At 40.9% G+C, this 26,740-nt stretch overlaps 1 protein-coding gene across 2 annotated transcripts; it reads left to right on the plus strand.

Annotated features, from left to right (window-relative positions):
• The first annotated feature begins 1,394 nt into the window (after positions 1–1,394).
• ago3a (argonaute RISC catalytic component 3a) lies at positions 1,395–26,598 on the plus strand. Of its 2 annotated transcripts, none has more exons than XM_077527498.1 (19): positions 1,395–2,191; positions 12,398–12,569; positions 12,647–12,767; positions 13,813–14,021; positions 15,604–15,740; positions 17,921–18,055; positions 18,139–18,226; positions 18,943–19,090; positions 19,178–19,297; positions 19,382–19,525; positions 20,665–20,798; positions 20,884–21,068; positions 22,525–22,684; positions 22,767–22,857; positions 22,975–23,169; positions 23,678–23,812; positions 25,166–25,267; positions 25,352–25,551; positions 25,727–26,598. In XM_077527498.1, the coding sequence occupies exons 1-19, from the start codon at positions 2,173–2,175 to the stop codon at positions 25,833–25,835; spliced, it is 2,604 nt and encodes an 867-aa protein (XP_077383624.1). In that variant the 5' UTR covers positions 1,395–2,172; the 3' UTR covers positions 25,836–26,598. The 2 variants fall into 2 exon arrangements, with proteins under 2 accessions (XP_077383624.1, XP_077383625.1); XM_077527499.1 differs by having other exon boundaries at positions 19,382–19,504.
• The last annotated feature ends 142 nt before the right edge of the window (positions 26,599–26,740 follow it).

The raw sequence follows: 26,740 nt of genomic DNA on the forward strand, positions 1-26,740 counted from the left end.
AGAAAATAAATTTGTTTTTTAAATAATCCCGTGTATGTCTTTTTGCATGCTTGTGGTTCACTTAATTAGGCACACCAGCACAGTATGATGAAGAAAACAAATTTGGTCTTTAAAAAAAGGGCATTTTAATATGACCAGTTTGTGTCATACAGAGAGATGCTACTAATATTTCGTCTGTTTGGTTACTTGAGAATGTTAAAAGGATACTATACTTATTTGACCATTTTTGGCAGTCAAACAATATTTTGCCTGTAATAAATGTAATATATTTTTTCATGTACAATTAGTACCTTTAAAAACACATTTTGCAACTTGCTGCGACTGAAAATGACATCACAAGGGCTCAGGTAGCCAATCACAGCTCAGCTTGTGAATGTCACATGACCAAACCTTGAAAACAGGTGAACCGTGATAGGTTACCTGAGCCATCGTGATGTCATTTTCAGTCGGCAGCAAGTTGCAAAATGTGTTTTTAAAGGTACTAATTGTACGTGAAAAATAATGAAAGTATCAAGTTAATTACAGACAAAATATTAACTTTTTATTGTTATAATGGGCTAAATAAGTGAAGTATCCCTTTAAGATATTGATACATATTGAATGATTTAATTAATTATCGGGCTCACGGAAAAACATGTACAGTATCGACATTTTATTCCTAATATGAAGATGTTTTCCGTGTTCTGGAGTAAAAATAATAAAATTTGGAGGTAAAGTTGCAAATATTAATCATACAATAGACTTAGACTTGACTTTATTGATCACTTTGGGATGGCTCCCTCTGGGAAATATATGAGAACTATGTAATATTACTGATTTAGTTGTTTACAGTGGCCCAGAACGGTCATCCAAAAAAACGCTGTTTTTAGTTTTGCATGCTATTTGGTAATATAAAAATTTAATCTGAACATGTTTGTATTTGCGAAAAAATAAATAAATAAATGAATTCATATATATTATTATTACTGTTGATGATAAATTACTAAATTATATGAATTCTGTGGATGAATACCTCTCCGGCAATGTCAGTCAAAAGTTAGCATTATTATTTTTTCCCTTTAATTTGACCATGAATTATTTCCTATGAATCTATTTTAAAGATGCAGTCGTTTTCAATACAGTATCATAAAAATATACATACCGTACACGAATATTGGAAAGGAGATCTCATTTTTATATGTACATAAGCAGAAGTCCAATACATGAACAACTGCTCAAATGAACAATAATTAGTACGTATAAAATAAATAATGGAACACAAAAGTACTTCAAATCCATGTGGGAGCGAAAATGACATTGAAAGCATCACCGAGGACGTAATAGCGCCTTAACAGGAAGTCAAGGGCGGAGCTCTGAACGTGACGTAACCGGCGCAGAAGCCGACTTGCCCATATTTAGCAGGCTCGCCTCGGCGAGATCCCCAACCAGCCTGCCTGCCTCACACTTCATCTGTCATCCTCGGGAAAAATCTAAACTCTTGGCGTATACCGAGGATTTGACAGCTAGAATTTTTTTTCCCCCCGTTCAATTTTGGGCAACCGAGCTGCCGAAGACGACGACGCCGGCGTCGTGTCGAGAAATTTAACCGGTGAAAGTGCCTGTTTTGCTGTTTTTTTTGGGTTTTTTTTTCCCCTGTACCTCCCTCCCTTGGTAAAAGTAACCGTCACAATTCCACCTCGTCGCAAGCGAGCTAACCGGCTAACGTTAGCGTGTTTCTCCGACGTGTAATTACGCGTGACACGGTTTAAATATACCCCCATATGCGCTTCTTCGTCTTTCTTTTTTGGACTCTTCAACCCGGCTGCGATGACTTCCTGACCGCCGAGATACTTTTTAATCCCCTCCCATAAAAAAAATAAAAAATAGGCTTCACGAACGAGCTAAACCGAGAGGCGCCGCGCTCGCAGCGACACCCGGGATTGGACACGTTGCCAAGGGAGAGGTGGTGGTGGAGGGCGGCCTAAGGTTTGACAGCTTCCCCCAGAGGCAAGGCGGGCTCGAAGAGGCCCGGAGCCCGCCATTCTGCGGGGGCACAGGCGTCGCTGAGCCGCGGGGAGACACCGGCTTGAAGGGAGGAGAACCCGGAGGAGGGAGGAAGCAGGCGGACCAGGCAGTTTTTATTTTTTTTTGACAAGTGAGATCCGGGAAGAAAACCGGGCAGTGACCTCATGAATGGAAATCGGAACTACAGGTGAGACATTTTTTTTTCTTAAATTTTAATCGCATTTTGTATGATGCGGGGCCTTGCAGGTTAACAACCGGCCAAGTTGTTTACTGTAGTCAGGGAGACTGTCACCGACACACACCAAGTGGAGGCAAACGGTAACGTGGTGTTTCCCAACATTTTTTTTGTGCGCACAGTTCATATTTTAGATGAGAAAAAGATTACGACTCCTCACTAGGTGTCACAAAAAGCAGGTAACTGTACTACAGGGTTCATTAAATGCCTTCTGTTGTGCTGGCACTGTACGTCACTGTCATAGATAGTTGGAAGATAATCCATTATTATGTAGTAAGTAAATAAATTAGGGTTATCTGCCTCGAAGCTTTGCAGCAATCATTTTTCCATACAGACCAATTTTACTGCATTTAACTTCAGCCGCAACAGTTATTCTATTAATTAACAACTATTATGATAATTGATTAATCGGGTAGAGCCATTGTTTAACTCAACATTGTCCTAATCCTATACTTTGAGCCCAGGGATGGCGATACAACGCGGCCAAGGGGGTCGCTTGCAGTCCCAGTTAAGACCCTTCAACATTTTTATTTGAAACACTAACATATAGTTATAAATTATTTGCTCCGCTTCCCTGTGTATCGCTCAAGCCACATTTTTAGCCCTGGATAAGAAGAAATACTGGAGCTGTCCCTGTTTCAGCCTCTTTACAGCAAGTATCTGATTTCTGTAGTCCTCCATGAAATCAGACTGATTGTCTTTGTCATTTAATCAAAATAAGACAATAGTAAAAATCAAACTAAATTAGTAACTGAATCATGTTTTTTTTCATAACGAACTACATTTCTTTTTTTTTTTTTTTATCTTATCAGTTACGGTAATCGATGAGATACTTGGTAGAATATTTGAACGCTAATTTTTGGACCAATTTAGTGAAATTGGATAGTTTTCCGCATCACATTGCTATTCATGCGAGTTAGCGATGTAAATAGAAAACAATAACAAATAGGCACCCTACCATCAAGATCTTGATTATCTATGGTAATAGTTAAAAGCCTAAATACATCGCAAACTAAATAAGGCTTTTGGTATCATTTCAAACTGATCTTGCAGAATCCTTAAATTGTTTTTCATCTTATTGTTTTAGTCATGTTTTACAGAAAGAAAAGAAAATCACCAGTTTCCATGTTTGTGAATGGCTACTCTGTGGTGGGGTCCCTTTATTTCATATATAAGGGGGGCTGCATGTGACAGTGGTTTCTCCTTTCAAGGCTGTGGTTGGGTTGGGTGGGGTGGATGGCTGACCGCCCTCACTAACCTCAATATGTTTGGTAGTGGCAAACATGCCGTGCCTGCTCTTATGTTAGGCCTTGAGTCATTACTAAAACGCGTACTGCCGTTGTTGAGCGCTCCAACCTGCTCACAATTATTACAAACAGCAGGTGTATTTTGTCCTGTTTATGTTGAATAACTGCTTCAGGGTTCATTTTGGGTAAATTCCGGTGAAAGTGCTGTCAGGTGCTTTCTGAGAATCCTCAATAGATGTGTAGGCAAAAAAAAAAAAAAGCTTTGGCATTTTGAGTCATTCATCTGTTTATGACACCTGCTTGTGATTGGGGTTCATTTGGGCAAATTCCCTAGTAGGAGTTTGTCCTGTGACCGTAGACATGTCCACCCAATTTCATTTTGAGTGTTATTTTTTTTCATATCTCTGAGAATCTTCATCACACTAAACCAAGGGAAGAACCCTTCACAAAACAAATGACACTGTGATCGCAAACACTGTGCTGACTGTTACAGATTCCCCCCACCTACAACTACTGTACTTGTCTGGTAATAATGCAAATGTCAACAGTGAGTCCTTGACAGGCGAGCTCGCCCCCACTTGTGATCCCAGTGACGGTTAAACGGCACAAACTGCCCGGCTTTGTTTGCTGTAATGGAAGAGTTCCACTTATGCGACCGTGCAAACGGACTGGCCGGAGGCACAGTTGACATCATTTGATCTTCACACACCCCCGCCCCTCTTCATCCTCCTCATTAGTGTCTCAGCACTTCCTGTGGCATGTAACATGAGGGACCAGGAGGTGTTTTCCCAGTAACCGAGCACCTCAAATGCTGACAATACTGTTACAAGAGCTCACAGTATCCATGAGGCAAATGAAACTGGCTTCTTTTTAATCCAACATTCACAAATTTACTTAAGCTCACCCATTCACGATGAAGTGATGCATCTTGACTGAGAAATTAGCTTTGTATCTCAGAGAAGAGCTAAATTTAGCTTGGGTTGCTAACAATGGAGTATAATTGATTTGTTGTTTTTGAAGTAGTCTTCTGTAGTGGTATTCTCAATTCAATAAGTAAAGATAGTCTAAATTTACTAACAGTGGCAAATGTTTCGTTTTTTTTTTTTAATTTTTTTACATTGTATATTACAGCCAATGTTAACCCTCAATTTCAAGAAATGACCAGCATTTGCCGCCCTCTTGTGACTGTTTTATGATCAGGAACTAATGAAAAAATAAAGGAATAAAAAAAATTGCCATTAATTTATTTTATTTTATTTTATTTTTTTAAAGGAAATAGGGACTATAGGGATACACCGATTATCGGCCGGACCGATTATTGGTGCCGATATTTGGCATTTTGACAAATATCGGCATTGGCCTTTTTTCCCGAATCTGAAGGTTTGTAGTTGGTATTGCACCGAGTGGGGAATCCTTGCGAACATAGCGAAATTTCGGGTTTTCATCAGGATTTTAAGATGCTCACAGACAGTTTTTAATGTTCTCAAAGTCATTTTTAACTTTTTTGACCATTTTTCACTGTCTACAATGATCATTTATTTTTTATTATTTATTTATTTATTTATTATTTTATTATTTAGTATTTATGGTTTTATTTAAATTTCCACTTTATTTAAAAAAAAAATGATGCTGACACTGGGAACTCACTGCACTTTTTATTTAAAAAAAATACATAAAATTATGTTGAAGTTTTGGAAAACTTTATCTCCAGCAGAAATTGACTTGTTAGTTTTTTTTAATTTAATGAAGGTGCCATTCTTTGTATGTTTAATTATATATATATATATATATATATAAATAAAAAAAACTCAGTTTTTAAAATTTTGTTTTATTGAAAATGACTATCTGCTTGAAATATCAGTTATCGGTCTCTTGACTAATAATTGGTGTCTGTATCGGCCTTGAAAAAAAAACCATATCGGTCTAACACTAATATACTATATTGGATTATAGGTCTTTCTTTACAATTATCTGTCATTTTTGGGGAGAATTTTATGGAGTAGTAGTGAGTGGCATCAGTATTTGGTATCGGTGACTACCCAAGAGTTGTGTATCGAACATCCCTAATACTGACGCTAGTTAGTAAGTAGCCTTGAAAAATAGTTCCCCATGTTTAATGAATCTATGTCTGAGTCTCACTTTTTAACCTTTTAATATTTATATCTTATACTGTAAATTAAGATGCACCTATACATTATTTTATTTGACAAGCTTTCACTTATCTGGCGTATTCACTGCTCGCAGATTTTCACTTCAACAAAAGATCGTCAGCAGTTCTATTAATTTGTGCGTCTCCGTGAAATGTCAGCTCGCTTGACAACTTTTCATAGCTTGTGTAATTTTGCTTGGCTTTTGGATGGAATCCTGCGTAGGATGTAAACAGTGGGCCTCTGATTGCGCCGCCTGCGAGTGAGGTAATGACACCGACCCAAAATGTCCGCCGTGCAGGGGCCCCCGGTCAGCACGGTGTTTGCTCACAGCGTCCGTGTGTGTGGGTGTGGGTGTGCGTGCATGTGTGTGTGTGAATCACACACAGTAAGCTTCTAGTCAGCCTTGAGCTTTCCACTCTCGCCTTGATGTTGCGACTGGGCCGGTGGCGCCAAACGCCCCCGCCGCCCACCTCCTGTTGAAATTCGACCTTCTTCTCGCGTCACCCTCAGACGCACACGCGCACACACACACACACTTGTTGCACACTCAGTCGCACTTGCCGTTACAAGCAGAGTCGCGTGAGAACATGCAAATGACCGTCGCGACCAGCTTTGAAAGGCGATACTGCCGCGTTTGTCCGAGCGGCAGACCAGATTAACACCGGCTGCCACATAAATGTGGGCCAGGCTCTCCCCCCTGGCAGAAAATAAGTCAAATTCGTTTTGATACACAGCTTGCTCTATTACACGATGGCGCTGAGAAGCTAAACTTAGTCACAGTCTTACTGGAGATCTCATATCAGGATTGTTCTGATTTATATTAGGAGGGGCTTAACAGTTGTTGTCTTATTTTGACGGATTCTACAGAACAAAAAGTTTGCTTTCAGGTGAAATTTCATGATGAATCTAAAAATCAGTATAAACTTTACAGATGGTGTACACGCTAGATGCATGGAGTTGATCTTTTTATGATCTTCATTTATTAATTTATTTATTTTGCTGCCCTCTTTTGGCATTATTAACTCAATTACAAAACACCTTTTTTTGGCGTGAGGGTGGAGGGGTAGATTTGGTTGTAGTGAATTTTCACTATTAGTGGTAGGGCTTGGTATATCCAAATTACATTTTCTCATTTGAACTTTGACCTTCTCTCAACATTTGAATGCACATATCCAACTGTTCAATGTCTCAGTACTTTTCACATGAATTGAACATCAAAATTTCAGGAGTTCGATCCATGAATCAACCCATTAAATTTCCTCGTTAGTTTAGATTGAATTGACTAGCAAATAAATGAACTCACTAGCAACCCCTGGAGACTTCTTCAAACAAAACCCTTTATGATTTATGTCCCTATTTGAAAACAAGTGTTGGATAGTACTTCCATACTGGAAGATTGAATGAACTAAACTTGATTTTCTGACACTCCAGTATCATCATGTTCTAACTTTTTGAACAATCTAGATAAGCTCACCACCAGTTCAGTACTCCGCCTACTGCCCGAAGCCGGCTGGGATAGGCTCCAGCACACCCGCGACCCCTGTGAGGAATAAGCGGTCAAGAAAATGGATGGATAGATGAGCTCATTTTGTGGAGGATACATTCTTCCTTCACTGTGTACCTGTTAATACGTTTGATGATTAAGCACTTTAAAAATGCAGTTTGCATATTTAGTACGTAATTGACGGGATCATTTGATATGGGATAGTGCTCCACGTTCTTATCATTAATGTTCCCGCTCTTTTGTGTGTGTGTGTGTGTGTGTGTGTGTGTGTGTGTGTGTGTGTGTGTGTGTGTGTGTGTGTGTGTGTGTGTGTGTCACTGCCTGCCTCCGCCCCCATTCCTTGGTCACCGCCTCTATTCTCAATGGGAAACTTGCTCGGCTAAATAGACTGCTTCAGCGTAGTCTCACGATCAAGGCGGGCTTCATTTGCAGTCACTACCCATCTCACTCCCTTCATTCAGACTGACAATAGAAGACCCCACCGCATTCCCCCGTCTGCCATCCCCAATGAGGCTAATCGTCACCAGACCACCAGTGTGCTCTCTATGCTTGGTCCAACACGTTTCAATATGCTGTGACTCTCACAAATTTGTACAACAACTAAAATACCAGTACTCAAATAGTCTCACCTTGCTCACCATGCATACCACCAGCCACTCTCGCACACTGCAACAAATAAAACTCACCCTAGTCATATCAATATTGTTAAAGTTAATGGAGGATACTCTCTGCACCTGTTTAGTGTTTACAACCTTTTATTTAGTATGTGCCATGATGTAATGTTATGTTATGTAACCATGTAATAGACTTTCCACCAATATGATCAGCTGTATCGGACAGGCGATTAATCTGCGTTAATATGTGATTAATGCGACAATTTTCTGTGATTAATTAATCTATTAACGCTTTAACTTTGACAGCCCTAAAAAAAAAAAATACATTTTTTTTTTTAAATATATATTCAACATTGCTTTCCAGGAATTCTGGTTGCAATAGTCCAGTATTATGCTAAAATCGATTTTTTTCCCCCAATTATGTGGCAACTTTCAATTGAGCAAATTCCTGGTTTATTCCCGTTAATTTGCATGGAAAATGTCCTACTTTGACATTCCTGAATTGCAGCAGACTTTTGTATAAAAGCTCATTAAAAGCTGATTTACTGGTAATTTTTTAGTTAAAAGGAGGCTAAAGTTAAACATTTGAGAGCCTTGCCTATTAGCCTAACTCAGTAATTTTACTCAATCTACAAAAAAAGAGATGTCTGCCTTTGCATTTGAAATCTCCAAGTATTGTTTTTGAAGGACAGCCCTGGCGGCAATAGGAGACAATTTGGCCATAAAGTGGACTTGGGATGTTTTTTTACCTGACAGCAACAATATGTTTGACTTACTTGCCCGTCTGTAAATTAGCTTAAAGCAGCTCTAGTTGGCGTAAAAAAGCTGACACTCCCTGGCTTGGCTCCATTGATCCCTTAAGGCTGGACCACAGAGACTTCATCCAATCATCTCCTCCTCCTCTTCCTCCTCCTCTGGTATTTTTGTCACGTCGTGGTGACTAACCGTGCAGGATGTGGCGGCGTTGGCTGCGACTCCCGCGGGCGCCAGATGCGACACCCCAGAGAGGCCCAGGAAGGGCACGTGGAGGGGGAGGAGTCAGGCGCTGTCAATCAATCTGCGTGTATGCGCAGTGTGTGTGAGACTGACGCCATTGTGCTGTGTTCCCGCAGCTCAGGCCTCTGTGGATTACAAACACAACAGCTGTATTGTGTGCGTGTGTGTGCACTCATGAGCGGCATGGATGTTTGTGTACTTGGGGGTGATCGATGTCAGTCTTGCTTCTCACCGTCCCCACAACCACTTTGGATCACAGCCACAACTGTGTTTCATTCACCAATGGGAGTTTTTTATGTTATATGTTTGGCAGTTTTGAAATCTATCTGTCCAAGCCTCCAGAATTTGGGCATAAGTTAGTTAATGGGTGAATCGATCAAGGAATGGCCTTGCATAGGGCAACGATAATCGAGTTACTCAAATAATTTGATTTAAAAAAAAAAGATCGAAGGAAGATCTGGGCCTGCACGGAAGCTTTGTAGGAATAATTTTTCCACATGGGATAAAGTTACTGCAGTTGCAACAAGCACTGCTTCGTGTAGCTGGCACAAAGGCAGCGAACCAGGAGGAAAGAGTCCGTAAAAGACAGTATGTCCTAAGTTTGGGATAATTTCACATAGAAAATGTGTACCCCAACAGCTCAGTAAAATACAATACAAGGTAACGTATTCATGTTAGCCAGTATAATATAGCCTACCATCGCTAGTCAGTAGTCAGAACACATTATAACGGCCCCGCAAGTGGTCTAAGACACAGTGCACCGTTTTATTCAACAAACGGTGCATAAGCACACGCGTAATATTAATGAGAAGACTTATGCACAAGCTGCCGATGTCCACGAGTCACTCAACGCGGCATGCTAACAGGTTAGCCACTTAACAGCCAGCCAACTCTACACTCTGAATGCGCTGACACCCACGTCACTCACCAGGCCAGGTCGCCATGAGGATGGTGACCCCAAATGGAGAAGAATCATATCTGCAACTCGCATGCAAATGTTATAGTGTTTAATAATACAGAATCCATTTTTATGGGATAATCGGTCATATGCTCAATCCTTTAAAAATATTTGAGGGAATACCCAAAGGACAACTCATGCGAATATGCAAAACTTGCTTCATCATGCTTCCGTCCATAAAAGTGTTTAGTGTTAACGCCCATTTCACATGGGTGTTTCACATGCTCCTGAATTTGCATTTAATTATTTAAATACCCTAGAGTAGCTACAAGTGGGAATACACAGTGGGTAGGCGTCCCAATACTTTAGTCAACATATGAGAGACACAAGCTCTCGTAATTGCAGGAAGCCAAAGAATGCGGCCAGAGGCAATCACGTGGATGCGACCCAAACCACCAGCAGGACAACAAGTCGCAGCATTTTTGTTGTTGTTGTTGTTGTCGTCAAATCGTTACAATTTGAACAGGCTGCTAAATGCCACATCCGAGTCTTAACAGCTGGATGTTGTGACTCATGCCTTGGGTTTGTACAGACTAGTCTACTTTACTACTCAATGACTTTTACAGCTTGACGTCAACTAGTCGCTAATGATGTTTAGATCCACTTATAGCAACACTTGATAGAGTACTGCAATGTTGGCTGGAGGAGCTAGCTCCTCGTCTTTGAAAAATAAAGACTTTAATGCTATGTGTCAAACATTCATCGAACCGAGGGGTTGGTTGTTTTGTTTTTTGTTTTTTTAAATGTGACTGGAAATGGCATCACAAACATTCTGTTTTTAATTTTAACTATAGTAACTAGATATACTGAAAAAAAAATATTAATGACATTTTCGACTCAACTCTCATCACCTTATTGTCGGCTACAAAAACTAGGAAGTCTTGTATTCCCTACTCGCGGCCAAAGGAAACCAGCTTCGTGGCGAGATTTTCAAGTCGTCAAATGTCCACGCCTGCACCCACTTAATCCTGCCACTCCCTCACAACCTCTGTGCTAAACCGACTCGTATCCGGCCCCAAATTGAATTACGGTCCGATTAAGACGACGGCTCCCTCGGTCTGCCTGCTGCACAAGTGTGTGCCTGTGGCCTTTAATGAAGGCTTTGAGGAATATCTGTTCTCCATCTTTTGTGTCGCGCACAGGGCCTTCAGGGAATTATCATAACAAAAACCTTTCATGCTTTTTTTTTTTTTTTTTTTTGCGTGTCAGGAATTCCAGACTTCCCCCAGAGAAGCAGGGCACTGACTTGTAAACAAACACATACTCAGTCAAGACTTATGTTGTTTTGGTCCCCCCCCCAAAAGAAGGGGCCTCAACTTCCCCCGATGCACATGAGTCAAATCTGCGATGAATCACTTTTGATTTACTGATGCAGGCTTTACAAAACTAAGATCTCCATCTTTGTGACGGTGGGGGGGGGATACGAGTGCCATATTTAAATAGCCTGGTGACTTAAAAGGTTTTCTCAAGCGTGACATGGCAGGCAAGACTCAGCAGCCACTAAAATAGCTCCGGCATGTGCGCGGCACGTTTTAAGCTGTGTTTTTTTGTAAGGGGGGCAAAGGGGAGTCAGAGTGACTCATGTGTAAGACATCTCGGTGCGATAAATACGTTGGATTCCCAGAGCGTGGAGAAAGGGCTGGCGTGAGGGGGGCTTTTGTTGTATGTGAAAATGTCACTCACAGTTCATTCTGCAGTGTGTTTTCCCCTCTTAGTAGCACCCACGCTATTGTTGATATTGGAATTTCTGCCGTTATACACAATCGGATGTGTTTATCAGTTACTGTGTGTGTGCGTGCTTGTTTTCTATTCTGTTTTGTGCAAGACTTTTTTTTTTCTTTCTTATAGGTCAGTGCAAGGTCAAGTTAAAAATTAAAATTAGCAAAGCATGTTGCTGCATCCCCAGGAAATAAGTAAATGTTTTAGAAAATTTTTTTTTATGAGTTTTGTGTCTCTAAATCCTCTTAATATTTTATACTAGTTGTAACTTAACTTTATATTTGTTTTTTTACATAACTGTAATATTGTCATGATTTTTGTCAATTTGTTTTTACTGAAGGGTTATGTTTTAAGTTAATGATTGTTACTTTGTTTTTATTTCAGTTTTGGATTTAAAGCTAATATTTACATTTTTACTTAGTGTTATACATATTAACATATTTCGCGTCTACCTTTTACGTCGTTTTACTTCCTGCGTATTATGTCTCGGGTTCTACATAATTTCTTGTTTACTCCTGTTGTAAGACTGCGTTGTAGCATACGTTTCAAATTCTTTTACATCTTTGATTACTGTGTGGTTTACATCTTTACTTGATAAGTGTTGACTTAACTAGTGTACTTAAAAAAAAAAAAAGAAGCCTGCCCTTACCCAATAATGTACATTTGAGGTGATTTAGATAAACGAAAAGCCATTGTTTGATTTTTTTCTTTCCGCATTTCTGTTGCCAGTAAAAAGTTGAAATACAAATGCCGTATGGTGGCACGTAACTCACTCGATTAGCTTAAAGCATATATTCTTTATCCTCTGCAAAGAATGACTTATATCATTACTGATGAGGAAAGGCTTCAGTATAGAGTGCTTTTTTTTCTTTGTTTTTTCTTTGTTTTTTCTTTTCAGATTTTGATGTCACACGTACCAGAGAGGCTGAACGTACTCATCCTTTCCTCCATTTTGTGCCCCTCCCCTCAGGAGCCGTTGGGGCCCAGTCCCTGTTCGCCATGCCTCGGCGGCCCGGCTATGGCACCATGGGCAAGCCCATCAAGCTGCTGGCCAACTGCTTCCAGGTGGAGATCCCCAAGATGGACGTCTACCTCTACGAGGTGGACATCAAGCCTGACAAGTGCCCGCGACGAGTCAACAGGTAAGCATCCGCCCTCCCGGACGCTGTTTTGTGTTTCTTCTGAGTGACAGTAACAAGAGTGAACTGATTTGTCACAGGGAGGTGGTTGACTCCATGGTGCAGCACTTCAAGGTGACCATCTTCGGGGATCGCAGGCCGGTCTATGATGGCAAGAGGAGTCTGTACACGGCCAACCCGCTGCCTGTGGCGCCCACGGGGGTCAGATAACCACACGCACACATACACACTTAACTTGGCTTACGTAAGGCGTTTTTACATAGGACAAAAAAAGTATAGGGAGTAATGACACTGCAGTCTGAATGCTTTGAAAGACTGTGCTTACTAGATTTCATGTGTACTTCCTGTTTTTCCTTAGTCGTCCTTTTTTTCATCTGCTTTTTGTCCTCCTCATCCTAAATTTTCATTCTTTCTCATTCACTCTCACTCTCATTCTCTTCTCGTGATTGTCCTTTCTTCTCCTCTCACTCCTTGTTCTTACTGTTCTCCTCATCTCTCATTCTTTTCAACTTCTTCTCCTCCTGCCTCTTCTACACATCTTCCTCCTTTTCTTCTCGCTCTTTTATTGGTCTTTTTTCTTCTGTTCATCCTCCTGTTCTTTATCTTGTCTACTTCTCATTTCCCTCTTTCTACGTCTTTTCCTTGTTCGCGTCCTTTTCGCCCTCATGTTCTTCTCCTTGTCCTGTTTGTTCTCCTCATCCTCCACTATTTCTTATCATTCTTCTCATCTGACATGATTTTCCCCATCTTCTTCTCCACTGCCTATTCTTCTGCATGTCCTCCTATTTTTTTCATCTCCTTATTTTCATCATCTTTTTCTACTCATTCTTCTACTGGTTATCCTCTTTTTTTTTTTTTTCGTCTTGTCAGCTTCACAATCTTTTTATACTTCTCCTTTGCCTTTTTCTACATCATCTTCTCCTTGCTGATCCTTCATGTTTTCCTCACATTCTTCTCCTTATTGTCATCCTCATCCTCATTCTTCTTCTACATCTTCTCTTCATCCTCATTGTATTGTTATTCCTCTTTTCCTTCTCCCACTGCTCATCCTTTATTCTCCTTTTGCTCCTCAACAGTTTCTCTCTTCACCTCATTTTCCTCATTGTCCTTCTTGTCTTCTCCTCCTACTAATATTTTATTACTGAATTGTCCTCCTCCTCCCTGTTGAAAACAACAGCAACAACAACAAAAAACAACAACAAACAAAACCCATTGACTGTTATAACTTTACTCGCCCTCTTCTCAGGTGGACCTTGATGTTACTCTACCAGGCGAGGGGGGCAAAGATCGTCCCTTCAAAGTGTCCATCAAGTTCGTGTCCCTGGTGAGCTGGCACATGCTGCACGAAGTGCTGACGGGCCGCAGCATGCCTGAGCCACTGGAGCTGGACAAGCCCATTAGCACCAACCCCGTGCACGCCGTGGACGTGGTCCTGAGACACCTTCCGTCCATGAAGTGAGTTTTATGCAATCCCTCTGAGACCTCTGCTAAATTGTGGTTCATCATTCACTATATGGCCGTGGGAGGGGTAAAAGAAATGTGGTCTTATAAAACATTTTGACCTAAAGCAGGTGGGTCTGTAATGTAGTCCCTCAATGAACGGGTTCACTGTACTGTCTATCCGCTCTGTATCAGTATCAGACACCGCCATCCAAACGGAAATCAAACCAGGCTCCAATGGGATCTCATTCGCTGCAGCCAGGCCATCCTCTAACCTGATATCACTTTCCCCAGCTTCGGCAAGGGCGCCGTCATATGTAATCTCACTGTGGCTTCTATAAAGCTTTATCAAAAGGTGCCTCGATCCATCTTTCATTTGGGTTTGTTTACAGCGGCCCTGCTATCGCATTGGCATCCTGACATATTGTCACATTGGAAAATGTGTGCCCTTTGCACCTCAATGCCACAATGCAGTATAATAAGAGCTCGCCAACGCCCTCATGTCTGCTCATGCTGTGTACTGTAAACAATCAGCCTACAGAGAATCTTTCATTAGCCCATCAGTTGTCACTTTTATTTGGGGTGGACTTTGGAACACATTTTCATAATTAGATAACTTTGTAAAATATGTTTCAAAATATGTGACAGTTAAGATGGAATTTAAAGCGCTATACGTAAAATCTGCTAAATGTTTTAATGGAACCACGACAGCAGCCAATTTTGTACCAAGCAAACCGGATTGGTGCCATCTACCTATGAACTCATTAAGGTCAAAAGTGCCTACCAAAACATGCCTCTAAAACCTATCGGTGACTTTTGAATCACCCCAGAAAAACTGAAGTTTTCCTGATATTCAACAATATTGTCAATGTCTACTAAATAATTGATATCTCAGCTCCTGAACCAGATAGAAACATAATTCCAAAAGCATTTCAGCGCTTACACCTGTGGCGTTCACACAAACCTAAGTTTATTATTATTATTTCTATTTTATTATTATTATTATTATTATTATTATTATTATTATTAACAACTCTGTCGCATCTGCGGGCATATTTACCTTCAACACTGGAGTACAGTTGTAATAATCTCGGGAGATCGAGTGGTAATTATTCGTCATCCATTCCGTTAAAAGCCATTGAAATTTTCAACATCCTCAATGTTTACAAACGTATTTCATAACTGTATGTCACTGTCGACTCGTTAAACTGATTCAAATTCCTCCCGTGCCGTTGTCTAACACGTAATTTATTTCATAAGTCCCGCGAATCTGCGTCAGCAACAAATGCTCGATTAAAATTCCAGGACATACTACGAGGCCAACGTCACCTTCTCGTGCATATTCTGATGCATTTCATTGGCTAAGAGACCAAGAATTGGTCAAAACAAATTAACGTATCCGCTCTCCTGGCTTTAAAGGGAGAAGCACGCTGGAGCGCTCCCGGCTCTAATGGTAGAAGCGCTGTCATGCGCTTCCGGCCTTAATGGGTTAATTAAACCCATGAAAAAATTCAACAATGCTGCATAACTTTTTTGATATGAGCGCTGATTCCACATGATTGACATGGAAGACGTTTACCCCCCACCCCCCTCATAGGTACACGCCGGTGGGCCGCTCCTTCTTCTCAGCTCCAGAGGGCTACGATCACCCCCTGGGCGGAGGCCGAGAGGTGTGGTTCGGCTTCCACCAGTCGGTCCGGCCCGCCATGTGGAAGATGATGCTCAACATTGACGGTGAGCAGCAGGTTGCGGACTGCTATACAACACTTGTGACCTGGGCTAGTCAAGTGACGCTTGTGGGTGTTTGCGTCTGGATGGAAGCGAGGTCCTTTGGGCTGGATTGGAGCTGACTAATTGGTTGCTATGGAAACAAAGCAGCGTGTGGATGTGTGAGTGGGGCTGTGTTGTGGAAGTGTACGTGTGTGGGTGTCTTTGAGAGATGGCCGTGTGTGTTTTATGTGTGTATCGATGCTCGTGTGTGTGTTTGTGTGTGTGTGTATGATGGTGGTTTGTGAGCAGGGCGGGGTGGAGGCTGTTTGTGATGTCAGATGTGTGTGAGTGGTGGCTCTGTTTGTATATTTGGCTACATGGAGCATTTCCTTTCTATTCTAGGTTTTTTTTGCTCCCGACTACTTCAAGACAATCCCTCCCTTCTCTCTCATTGTGTCATTTTCCCCGCCATCTTAACTGCGGGACTCACACACTGGATTGTAGTTTTGTCATAAATGTAGAAAGGCTTCAAATCTAATTTGGTAGCTAAGTACTCTTGTGTGAGGGTAAAGAAAGTCTGTTTTTCACATTAAATGACACACTCACACTCAGCCACTTCTTCTTTTCAAATAAATGTGATTACAGAGAAGTGACACCCTTCAATTTTGCATTTAGCATGTCTGACTCATAGTCTGTAAGTGTGTGTGTGGGGTGGAGTGTCACCTTCCCCCAGTGGTAAAAGTGGTGTATCATGGCGGATGTGACCGCGTGCATCTTCACGCCACTCAATACAGGTTGGTCTCACTTTCCTGTATTAGCTAGTTGCTAGCACAGGAAGCTGACATAGCAGTGTACAAACAACAGACAAATGTACTGGGTTTACGTCTTGAGTCTTAGACAGTGCTTTGAAGGAGACGTGCATTTTTCCCCCCGTATGATTTGAAAACCGTTCTCAGGTATCTTAGTCTAGAATGCTTTCATCGAAATGCCCTAAGAACGAAGAATTATAGCAAACTTATTTTTTGTTTTGCTGAAATTAGACCATTTTGAGTATGCCGTTGTAGACCGTATACTAGGGATGTAACGATAAGCGCGGTATCGTGATATTAAAACTGCCACAATATCATCGTCGTCATGTTCACAATCTTTAAATGCAACACATCTGTTAAAGTCAGGTTGATTTCCATTTGTGCAGTTCAAGCAATCTGGTGGCTAGTTTTTTAGTGCAATTTAATTTTCATTAGGGATGTTTTGGCCCTAATATGTTTAAAATCTACACTAATTGTCAAATGAAGGGGAACGCCTGTGAAGTTAATATGTGGAGGAACGCAATGTGTGCGTGCATTAACAACATAACATAACAATAATAATAATAATAATAATATTAATGATAATAATGATGAAGAAACACAATAATAATGATAATAATGATGAAGAAACACAATAATACCATAACGTTATGTACAAAAGCACAATCTTTTTTTTTATTTATTTTTTTTTATTATGAGCTCTTATTATTTTTTTTTTTACAATATTGTGACCTTTTTTAAATATTGCCAACCTCCCCACAACATCGTGATAATTATCGTATCGTGATATCGTATCGTGACATTGGATATCATAACATCCCTACTGTATACCCTGCCTCATACACTATTGCAATTGCGAATACATTTTCACACATCGCCAAACTGACACAAGACAATACCAACACCCATCATGTTGACAAATTAAATCAAATATTTGTGCTTATTATCAGACCTAATGCTAATTTTTACATAAAAAAAATTAAAAAAAAATCTCAATGCAGCTCTGCTTACCTTTTGATTTCGACGGAACATTTCAGGTGGCGTAGTCCGACCAATGCTTGGAGACGGTGAATCTTTATTCACTGATTGCTTAGTCATGGGCGAAGAAACTTGTTGTGGGAGTGGCATTATGTAAACTAGATGAACTGTTAGGTAATAGTGGGTCGGAAATTATGAAGGGCTCACTCACGCACACATTTTCAGAAAGATTTACTTGGTGGTTCAGTTTCAAACTTGGATGCCACTCCAGAGTCACGGCAATTTGTGTAGAGCACTTTTAAGTGTCTATTTTACAAAATGTGTCCCCTTTATATGCTTCGATGCTATTTCATGTCGCCCTCGGTTGCGAACAAGTTGTGATACAAGCCATGACATGTCTTGTCTTTTATATGGCAGTGTCCGCCACCGCCTTCTACAAGGCCCAGCCGGTCATCCAGTTCATGTGCGAAGTGCTGGACATCCACAACATCGACGAGCAGCCCCGCCCTCTCACCGACTCACACAGGGTCAAATTCACCAAAGAAATCAAAGGTAAAGACTGGAGCCGTTTCGTGGGACTAAAAAAAGTTTCTTTTGCTTGAGAGGAAAACTTTTCGTTTTGTTGTGTTTATTAGGTTTGAAGGTGGAAGTGACGCACTGCGGAACCATGCGGAGGAAGTACCGCGTCTGCAACGTGACCCGCCGGCCGGCCAGCCATCAAACGTGAGTCACCCTCGGAGCCTTGTACAAGGCGACATGGTTCTGTGGTCATTTGCACAGGGGCGGTTAAGACCGGTTGCACATCGAAAACCCAGTAACCAGATGCTTGCTGACTGGCTCATTATGGAGTCAGCATTAGTCATCCAGTCGGGAAGCAGCCCTTCACCGTTTGTCGTCTTAAAAAGCCTCATTCATTTTTTTTACATGACCCAAGATTAGAACTAATAAAGGAGTACTTTAAGCTTTAATGATTTGTCACCTACAGTTGCACTCTAATGTATTCAACCCCTATTGTAAATTATATGCGTGTGAAAAAAAAAAAAGGAATTGTGGGTGTAACTGTACATTTTAATTAAAAATTTTACTCTTATGTTGTTTTTTCAGGAACAGCAATAATAATGTTCCAGGGTTAATTATCCTCAAGTATCAAAAATGTAAAAAAGTCATTAAACATGGTTGTATCTCATTAACGCCAGTGCTCACAATTTAAATTTAGCACATTGCCTCTCGCACGTAATGTTTCAAAGAAGATAATTTACTTGTTTTTATTTTAGACCATACATGTTATAAAATTAAATGAACCATTTTTATTTTATGTTCTACTCATTAAAGAAGAAGTATATGGTTTTAAAACATTTGAACCCCGACCTTTACAAGTCTCTGCCCAAAGCAGCGTTTTAATGTAGGTGTTGACACGGTACGCTTTTGTTTTCTCGCAGGTTCCCCCTCCAGCTGGAGAATGGCCAGACCGTGGAGCGCACTGTAGCTCAGTACTTCAGGGAGAAGTACAGCCTGCAGCTCAAGTACCCCCACCTACCCTGTCTGCAGGTGGGCCAGGAGCAAAAGCACACCTACCTGCCACTGGAGGTGAGAGACACCATCTATCCAAAACACACAACAACCACGAAGAGAAAGAAAGCAGAGAAAAGTGACGTCCTCTGTTCTTTTTGGTAGGTGTGTAACATTGTAGCCGGTCAGCGATGTATCAAGAAGCTGACAGATAATCAGACTTCCACCATGATCAAGGCGACTGCCCGCTCCGCACCCGACAGACAGGAAGAGATCAGCAGGCTGGTGAGCCCCACAGAACAAATCTTCGTTACGTGCAACTCAAGTCTTTAAAGCTGAGCTTTCTCCCTCCTCCTCTCTTCCTTTTAGGTACGCAGCGCCAACTACGACGCCGACCCCTTCGTTCAGGAGTTCCAGTTCAAAGTGCGCGACGAGATGGCCCATGTGACGGGGCGAGTGCTACCCGCCCCCATGCTGCAGTACGGCGGCAGGGTGAGCACAGAGCACTTTATGGTACCCTTCTTTTAAATCACACCCATTCTCTTGTTTTTGTCTGTCATGCTGCCTCCCATTTTCTTTAGCGGGGGAAACTAACATGCTGGCTTCGGTTTCATGTTCTGTTTGTTGTACCTACTTGTGGCTCAATCTCAAATGCATTTTTAAAGCAAAATTGTGAGGGGAAAAAAAGAAAAAGTTGAGACTGGGCCACAATTTGAATTAACATCTTTCCGTATTGGGTCTGTTTTAGTTTTCCTTTGATAGTGATAGTGTATTTGTGTAGTGAGTTTTAAAGGGGAACAATGGAGAAGTAAAGTGTTTTTGCCTGTACAGAGGCATCTCAATCAGCTAGAATGTCATTGAAAACATAATTTCAGATTTCCGTTAATCAATCATTTTTTTACTTATGTACATATACTATACTTACTATGAAATATTTCCACATTTTTTATATATATATATATATATATATAATTTTTTTACTTAGGAAAAACTCAAATTAACCACCTCAAGAAATTATAACATTGTTGGTAGGGAGTAGCCTTCTGAAAAGTATTTTCCCTTTTTTTAAATGAATCTTTGAGGTTTACAATAGCACTAAAAGTAAATCTTTTGTAAGCTGCCGAGTTTTGAATGTGTCTGAGCAACCCTTTCTGAATTTTTGTGGAAAAATTTGGCAAATTTACACATTACCAAGTTTTTCCACATGCATGACTTCACTGCTTGGCTGAGTGAAGATCCACCATTTTCAAGTGGCGACTGGAATCCGGTTTCTGATAAGAGGCATATAGTCGAATGTATGTCAGCTGCATGTGCCATTTGCAGACATTTACTACATTCATTTGCATAGTGTACTACAGAGACTTGGTGATGGAGTTGTGCCTCCACAAGGAAATTGCAGTCGAATCTTGTTGGTTGCTCACGTTATGGCTAAATTAGATAGTGGTGTATTACATTCAATCAAGCAAAATTCTCGCACAAAAACAATGTGAAAACTGTTTTAAAATACATGAAACATTGTGAATACTTTCCGGCTGCATTGATTCATGAGATGTGTGTTTGTTTGAGTAGTGTTCGTTGTAGTTCATAAATGTCTGCATGTTTTACTCCAATAATCACAAGTGCACACGGTGAGACTACACTTGTCATTTCAGAACCGCACAGTGGCCACGCCCAGTCACGGCGTGTGGGACATGAGGGGCAAGCAGTTCCACACCGGAGTAGAAATCAAGATGTGGGCCATCGCCTGCTTTGCCACACAGCGCCAGTGTCGGGAAGACATTCTCAAGTCAGAAGAGATAAAACCGTTGTATTTAAAAAAATAAAATAAAATGCTGTTGACGAGGTAGTAATGTAACAAAATGTCTGTTTAGAGCGTTCACAGACCAGCTACGCAAGATCTCCAAGGACGCCGGCATGCCCATCCAGGGCCAGCCGTGTTTCTGCAAGTACGCCCAGGGAGCGGACAGCGTGGAGCCCATGTTCAGGCATCTGAAGAACACCTACGCCGGATTACAGCTCATCATCGTCATCCTGCCCGGCAAAACCCCCGTATATGGTAAGAAAATGACGATGTATTAACGTGACAAGCTATACAATATAGCAGTGGTACTCCAACTTGTTACAAAGAGTGCCACCAAAAAGTGCTTATTTGGGAAAGCTCACGGTGCCGGAGTGACAACCATAAAATACATTGAATACAGGACAATAAAAAATGTACAGGTACCTGCAGTATATTCTGGACTATAAGATGCTACTTTTTCCTTACGCTCTGACCCCTGCAGCCAATGTGATGGTGCGGCTAATGTATTGCTTTTTGTTTTGTCTTTTTTTTATGCTGATATTGATGTGCAAATGCCCACTCCTAAGTATCTAATTTCACAACGTACGGTATGTATCCGTGCCTTATAGTCTGGCTCAGCCAATATGTGGGGAGGGGGAAAAAAAAATCCACACCAAGTGGCCGTGGTTTATAACCCGATGCGTTTTTAGTCAGGAATGTATGGTAATTGATTAGTTTAAAATGTGTTGCACATTGAAGTTGGAGATTACCTAAATAAATGTTTAAAGTAGGGCGCCACGGTGGATGGTTGGTTAGCACGTCCGCTCCCAGTTCTGAGGACTCGGGTTCGAGTCAAGGCTCCGCCCTTCCTGGGTGGAGTTTGCATGTTCTCCATGTGCCTGCGTGGGTCTTCTCCGCGTACTCCGGTCTCCTCCCACATTCCAAAGACATGCATGGCAGGTTAATTGGGTGCTCCAAATTGTCCCTAAGTGTGCTTGTCAGTGTGGAGGGTTGTTGGTCTCTGTGTGCCTTGTGATTGGCTGGCAACCAGTTCAGGGTGTACCCCGCCTACTGCCCAGAGCCAGCTGAGATAGGCTCCAGCACCCCTTGTGACTCTTGTGAGGAATAAGCGGTCAAGAAAATGGATGGATGGATGTTTGAAGTAAATGTAAAAAAACAAAAAACAAAAAAAAACAGTTGAAAAATAAATGCAAATGTATTGAACTTAAGCTAATTAAGCTAAACAAAGAATTCACCTATTCTAGATTATTATTATTATTATTTTTTTTATCTATCAAACATAGCCTCCATTATTCACTGATAAACTTGTTTTTATGCTATTAGCATCAGCGCTCTGTCCCTAGCCTCCGCAGATAGCAGGACATTACTGTGATCACAAAAGTTAAGAATATTTTGGTGAACCTAAAATGTACTATAAAAACTTCACAACAACTTATTTTGACCTTCTCTAAACTTTTGAATGTCCAACTGTTCAATGTTTGACTACTGTTTGCACAACTAGCTGTTATCGAACAAGGAGCTGAACTGCAAAATTCACAACAGATTTTTGATCCATGACTGGAACAATACGTTTCCTGTTTGAATGAACTGGTATTTAGCAATCCTCTTCATCATGCTTTTCACATTTTGACATGATATCAAGAAGACACGAATATCACCCACGTTTTGTGAGTAGCTAGTGTGTAAGTTTATGCTGTATGTCCAAATATAGCCGAGGTGAAGCGGGTGGGCGACACTCTACTGGGCATGGCCACTCAGTGCGTCCAGGTGAAGAACGTGGTGAAGACGTCCCCTCAGACCCTCTCCAACCTCTGCCTCAAGATCAACGTCAAGCTGGGGGGCATCAACAACATCCTGGTGCCGCACCAACGGTAAGGCTGCCCTTCACTTCTTTAAGCTCTTGAAAGCTCACTACAGCAATGACTGCATCTCGTTTTGTATGTCTCTTCACAGTCCGTCAGTGTTTCAGCAGCCGGTCATCTTCTTGGGAGCAGATGTGACACATCCGCCTGCCGGAGATGGCAAGAAGCCCTCGATTGCAGCAGTAAGTTTCATCTGGAGTATTTACACCCAGTATTTTTCCGGAGAACAGGCAGCCTGTCTCTATTACTTTGTTGCAACCATTATTCATTAGTGATCCAATGTGCTTTGTCTCCCCCAGGTGGTGGGCAGCATGGACGCTCACCCCAGCCGCTACTGTGCAACTGTGCGGGTGCAGAGGCCCAGGCAGGAAGTGATCCAGGATCTGGCCTCCATGGTGCGCGAGCTGCTCATCCAGTTCTACAAGTCCACACGTTACAAGCCCACCCGCATCATCTTCTACAGGGACGGAGTGTCTGAAGGCCAGTTCAGACAGGTCAGGTTTTGACTTGCAGATAGAGGGAGTCACCTTTCAGATGACATTTGAGGAATTTTCCGTAACTACAGAAATGATAAAAACACGTCATATAGAAACTGTAGTAATTTCAGTATGAACGGAAAATGTATTTGCTTTGCTTTTTAGCCAAAGGTACAAATCAAATACTTTTTTTTTTTTTCTTTCCTTTAAAGAAACATTTGGTGGCATATTTGTGGCAATGAACTATGCTAAAGGCTATTTGTGACAGGGTCGGAATAGTGTGGGATTTACTGTATACAGGTGCTTATCAAAAAATTAGAATAGCCTCAAGGTTGAATAATTTCCATAATTACCATATTCATAAGTTGGTGACATTCAATATTTCACAGTTCACATGTAAAGATTATAGTGCATTTTAGGGTCAAACAAAATTTTCACCCATGGGCCGAATATTCCTAACACTTTGTGTATCATATATGTTGTTGTTTGCGATTCATACATTAGGGGTGTGCTTTGTGTTGTTCAGGTGCTGTATTACGAGCTGCTGGCCATCCGCGAGGCCTGCATCAGCCTGGAGAAGGAGTACCAGCCGGGCATCACCTACATCGTGGTGCAAAAGCGCCACCACACACGCCTCTTCTGTGCCGACCGCAACGAGCGAGTAAGTCTCCTCTCAGCAGAGCACTCGGAACGGCCAACTTTGATTACCTTTTGCAGTGGGGTCCGCCGTTCACCTTTCCGCCTCTTGTTAAGTAGTGCTCGATTAAAGCATTAGCGCCCAAAGAGCTGCGGAGTGGTACTCAAGGCCACCAGTGCCCGCATACTCGGTTTGTGTTGTTCACATGGAGACGTAAGCTCTCAAGAGCATTAAGGCTTTTAATTGTTTGACTGAGACGGACTCGCTCGATCCATCAAGTCATTTAGCTTCCAGATGGGATTTTATTGCTTTAAGAGCATACCCTACTATTAAATGTTTGCCGTTTTACCTTTTTTTTTTTTTGTAAGCTTTTGTTACAATGCTGAAAAGTGGGTTAGGGGAAATTAAAAAATAGCTAATGGGTGGCATTAGTGGGAACTGACTGCTTTGTCAGAACGATTCGTTTGTCAGATTTGAAGCAACGGCATACGACTTACAGCTTGTCTTAAATAAAACTATATTTGTTTATTCTTCTAAGATCACATAACTTTCCCTTCCCTTCACAATGTCTCGACAAAAAAATCCTACTTTATTCTCGACCGATAACAATTTATTTTTCTCTGAAAAGTCCAACTTTATTCTTGCAGGATACCATCTTTTGTTTTTTCTTGAATGCAGCCAAATTAGAACATTTAAAAAAAAAAAAAATGTTGACTAATCTTGCGTGAAAAATATTTTCCCTCCTTATTATAATGATTTTTTTTTTTCAAGACTTTCTTGATAAAAAAAAAAAAAACTTTATTTGAATAAAACCCAAAAAAACATCTTTACTATCAGATAAGACTATTTGAGCTAGGTATAGATGTATATGTATGTGTGTGTATATATATATATATATATATATATATATATATATATATATATATATATATATATATATATATATATATATATATATATATATATATATATATATATATATATATATATATATGTGTGTATATATATATATGTGTGTATATATATATATGTGTGTATATATATATATGTGTGTATATATATATATATATATATGTGTGTATATATATATATATATATATATGTGTGTATATATATATATATATATATATATATATATATATGTGTGTATATATATATATATATATATATATATATATATATATATATATATATATATATATATATATATAATATGTATATATATATGTGTGTATAAATTCTCATATGAAAAAATAATTTATACTTTTATGATATACATTTTGTTGCAGCACTGAAAAGTATTTCATTGGGAAATTATAAAATATGTGGGATGGGTGACATTGACAAGAAGTGACGTAGCGCTGATGTGTTTGTCAGGTTGGACGCAGCGGAAACATTCCTGCTGGTACGACCGTGGATACAGACATCACACATCCTTACGAGTTTGACTTTTACCTCTGCAGTCATGCTGGAATACAGGTGAGCTCTCTCGTTAGCATACTGTTTTTTAATTCATATTTTTTTGCAACAAAATCCAAATATTTGTTGTTTTCCATGTGGCAGGGCACTAGCCGACCCTCCCACTATCACGTGCTGTGGGACGACAACTGTTTCACGGCCGACGAGTTCCAGCTGCTCACCTACCAGTTGTGCCACACCTACGTGCGCTGTACCCGCTCGGTGTCCATCCCCGCGCCCGCCTACTACGCCCACCTGGTGGCCTTCCGCGCCCGCTACCATCTGGTAGACAAAGAGCATGACAGGTAAGGCATGGAGAGGAGATTTCCGGACAAATTGTACTGAATGCTGAAGCACGGGTTCAGATTTGGAACAAGAATTTTGACGGATTTTAAAGAAAAAAAACTGCAAATAAAATGTTATCCTCGTAAGTTAAAGATTGTTCATCTTTGTACATATTGCTCTGTGTCCACCGTGCAGCGCCGAGGGCAGCCACGTGTCAGGCCAGAGTAACGGTCGAGACCCGCAGGCGCTGGCCAAAGCTGTCCAGATCCACCATGACACCCTGAGGACCATGTACTTCGCCTGAGCTGCAATCCACCCACCACCACCAACCATCACCGCCATTTCCATCCTCCACACATGAACACTCACAGACAACACGCACACACACAGCCATGCACGGATGGCTTGCCAGTCAAAGTCCTCACACACGCACTCGCCTAGTCAATCCGGACCCGACACTGTGCAGAGGGAAGCAGGGAGAAGGAGGCGGCACCCCACACTGGATTGAGGATGCAAAAACGCTGCTTTTAAACAGGAAAAACAAAACAAAACTCAGCACTAATATGCAATAGAAACCAGCCAACTCCTTTTATTTCCATCTTTTTTTTTTCTTTTTTTTTTCTTTTTTCTTTTTATTTTTGTGTTTACTGCTCCTTTAGGCTGTTGCCCCTCTCCCCTGTTTACATTCTGCCCAGCTCCTCCCAGGCACCTCAAAGTCAGTTCATAAGCAGCAGCACTTTTACATTCTTTTTTTTGTGTGTTTTTAAGCAAACGAGGGAGCAAAGCGGGTAGGCTCTCTAATTATGAATTCATTTTTTCCCCATTCCCTCCCTCAAATGAAATAACCAGTTCTTTGAGTACACTGCCACCAGCTGGCTAGAGGTGGAACGTCATCCCCAGAGACACCTCATTACTGTACATTCTCCTGTTTTACTGTGGGTCAATTTGAGAGTTTTTCCACAACAAAATCAAATAGGCCTTTTAAAAATTTAGACATTTTTAAAGTACGAAATATGTAAGTTTAAAACTTTACTTGCTGGTCTCTTTTTTTTTTTTTTTTTTTTTTTTTTTTCCCCTCCCCTTTAAATTATACACTAATTTTAATGTTTCCCCTGGTCTTTTTTCCCCTTGTCAATATACATTATAGGATACCTTGTTCCACTAGCTTTATTTTGTTGTTGTTTATTTATGTGTTTGTATGGACAAAAT

This window comes from Festucalex cinctus, chromosome 7, assembly GCF_051991245.1.
Source record: "Festucalex cinctus isolate MCC-2025b chromosome 7, RoL_Fcin_1.0, whole genome shotgun sequence".
Lineage (NCBI taxonomy): Eukaryota > Metazoa > Chordata > Actinopteri > Syngnathiformes > Syngnathidae > Festucalex > Festucalex cinctus.

Bases quoted from the DNA above. Each gene is read 5' to 3' on its own strand.
- ago3a (XM_077527498.1), top strand. The intron at 19,526-20,664 runs GTACCCTTCTTT...TTGTCATTTCAG, and splicing joins TGAGCACAGAGCACTTTATG to AACCGCACAGTGGCCACGCC. The intron at 25,268-25,351 runs GTGAGCTCTCTC...TCCATGTGGCAG, and splicing joins GCAGTCATGCTGGAATACAG to GGCACTAGCCGACCCTCCCA.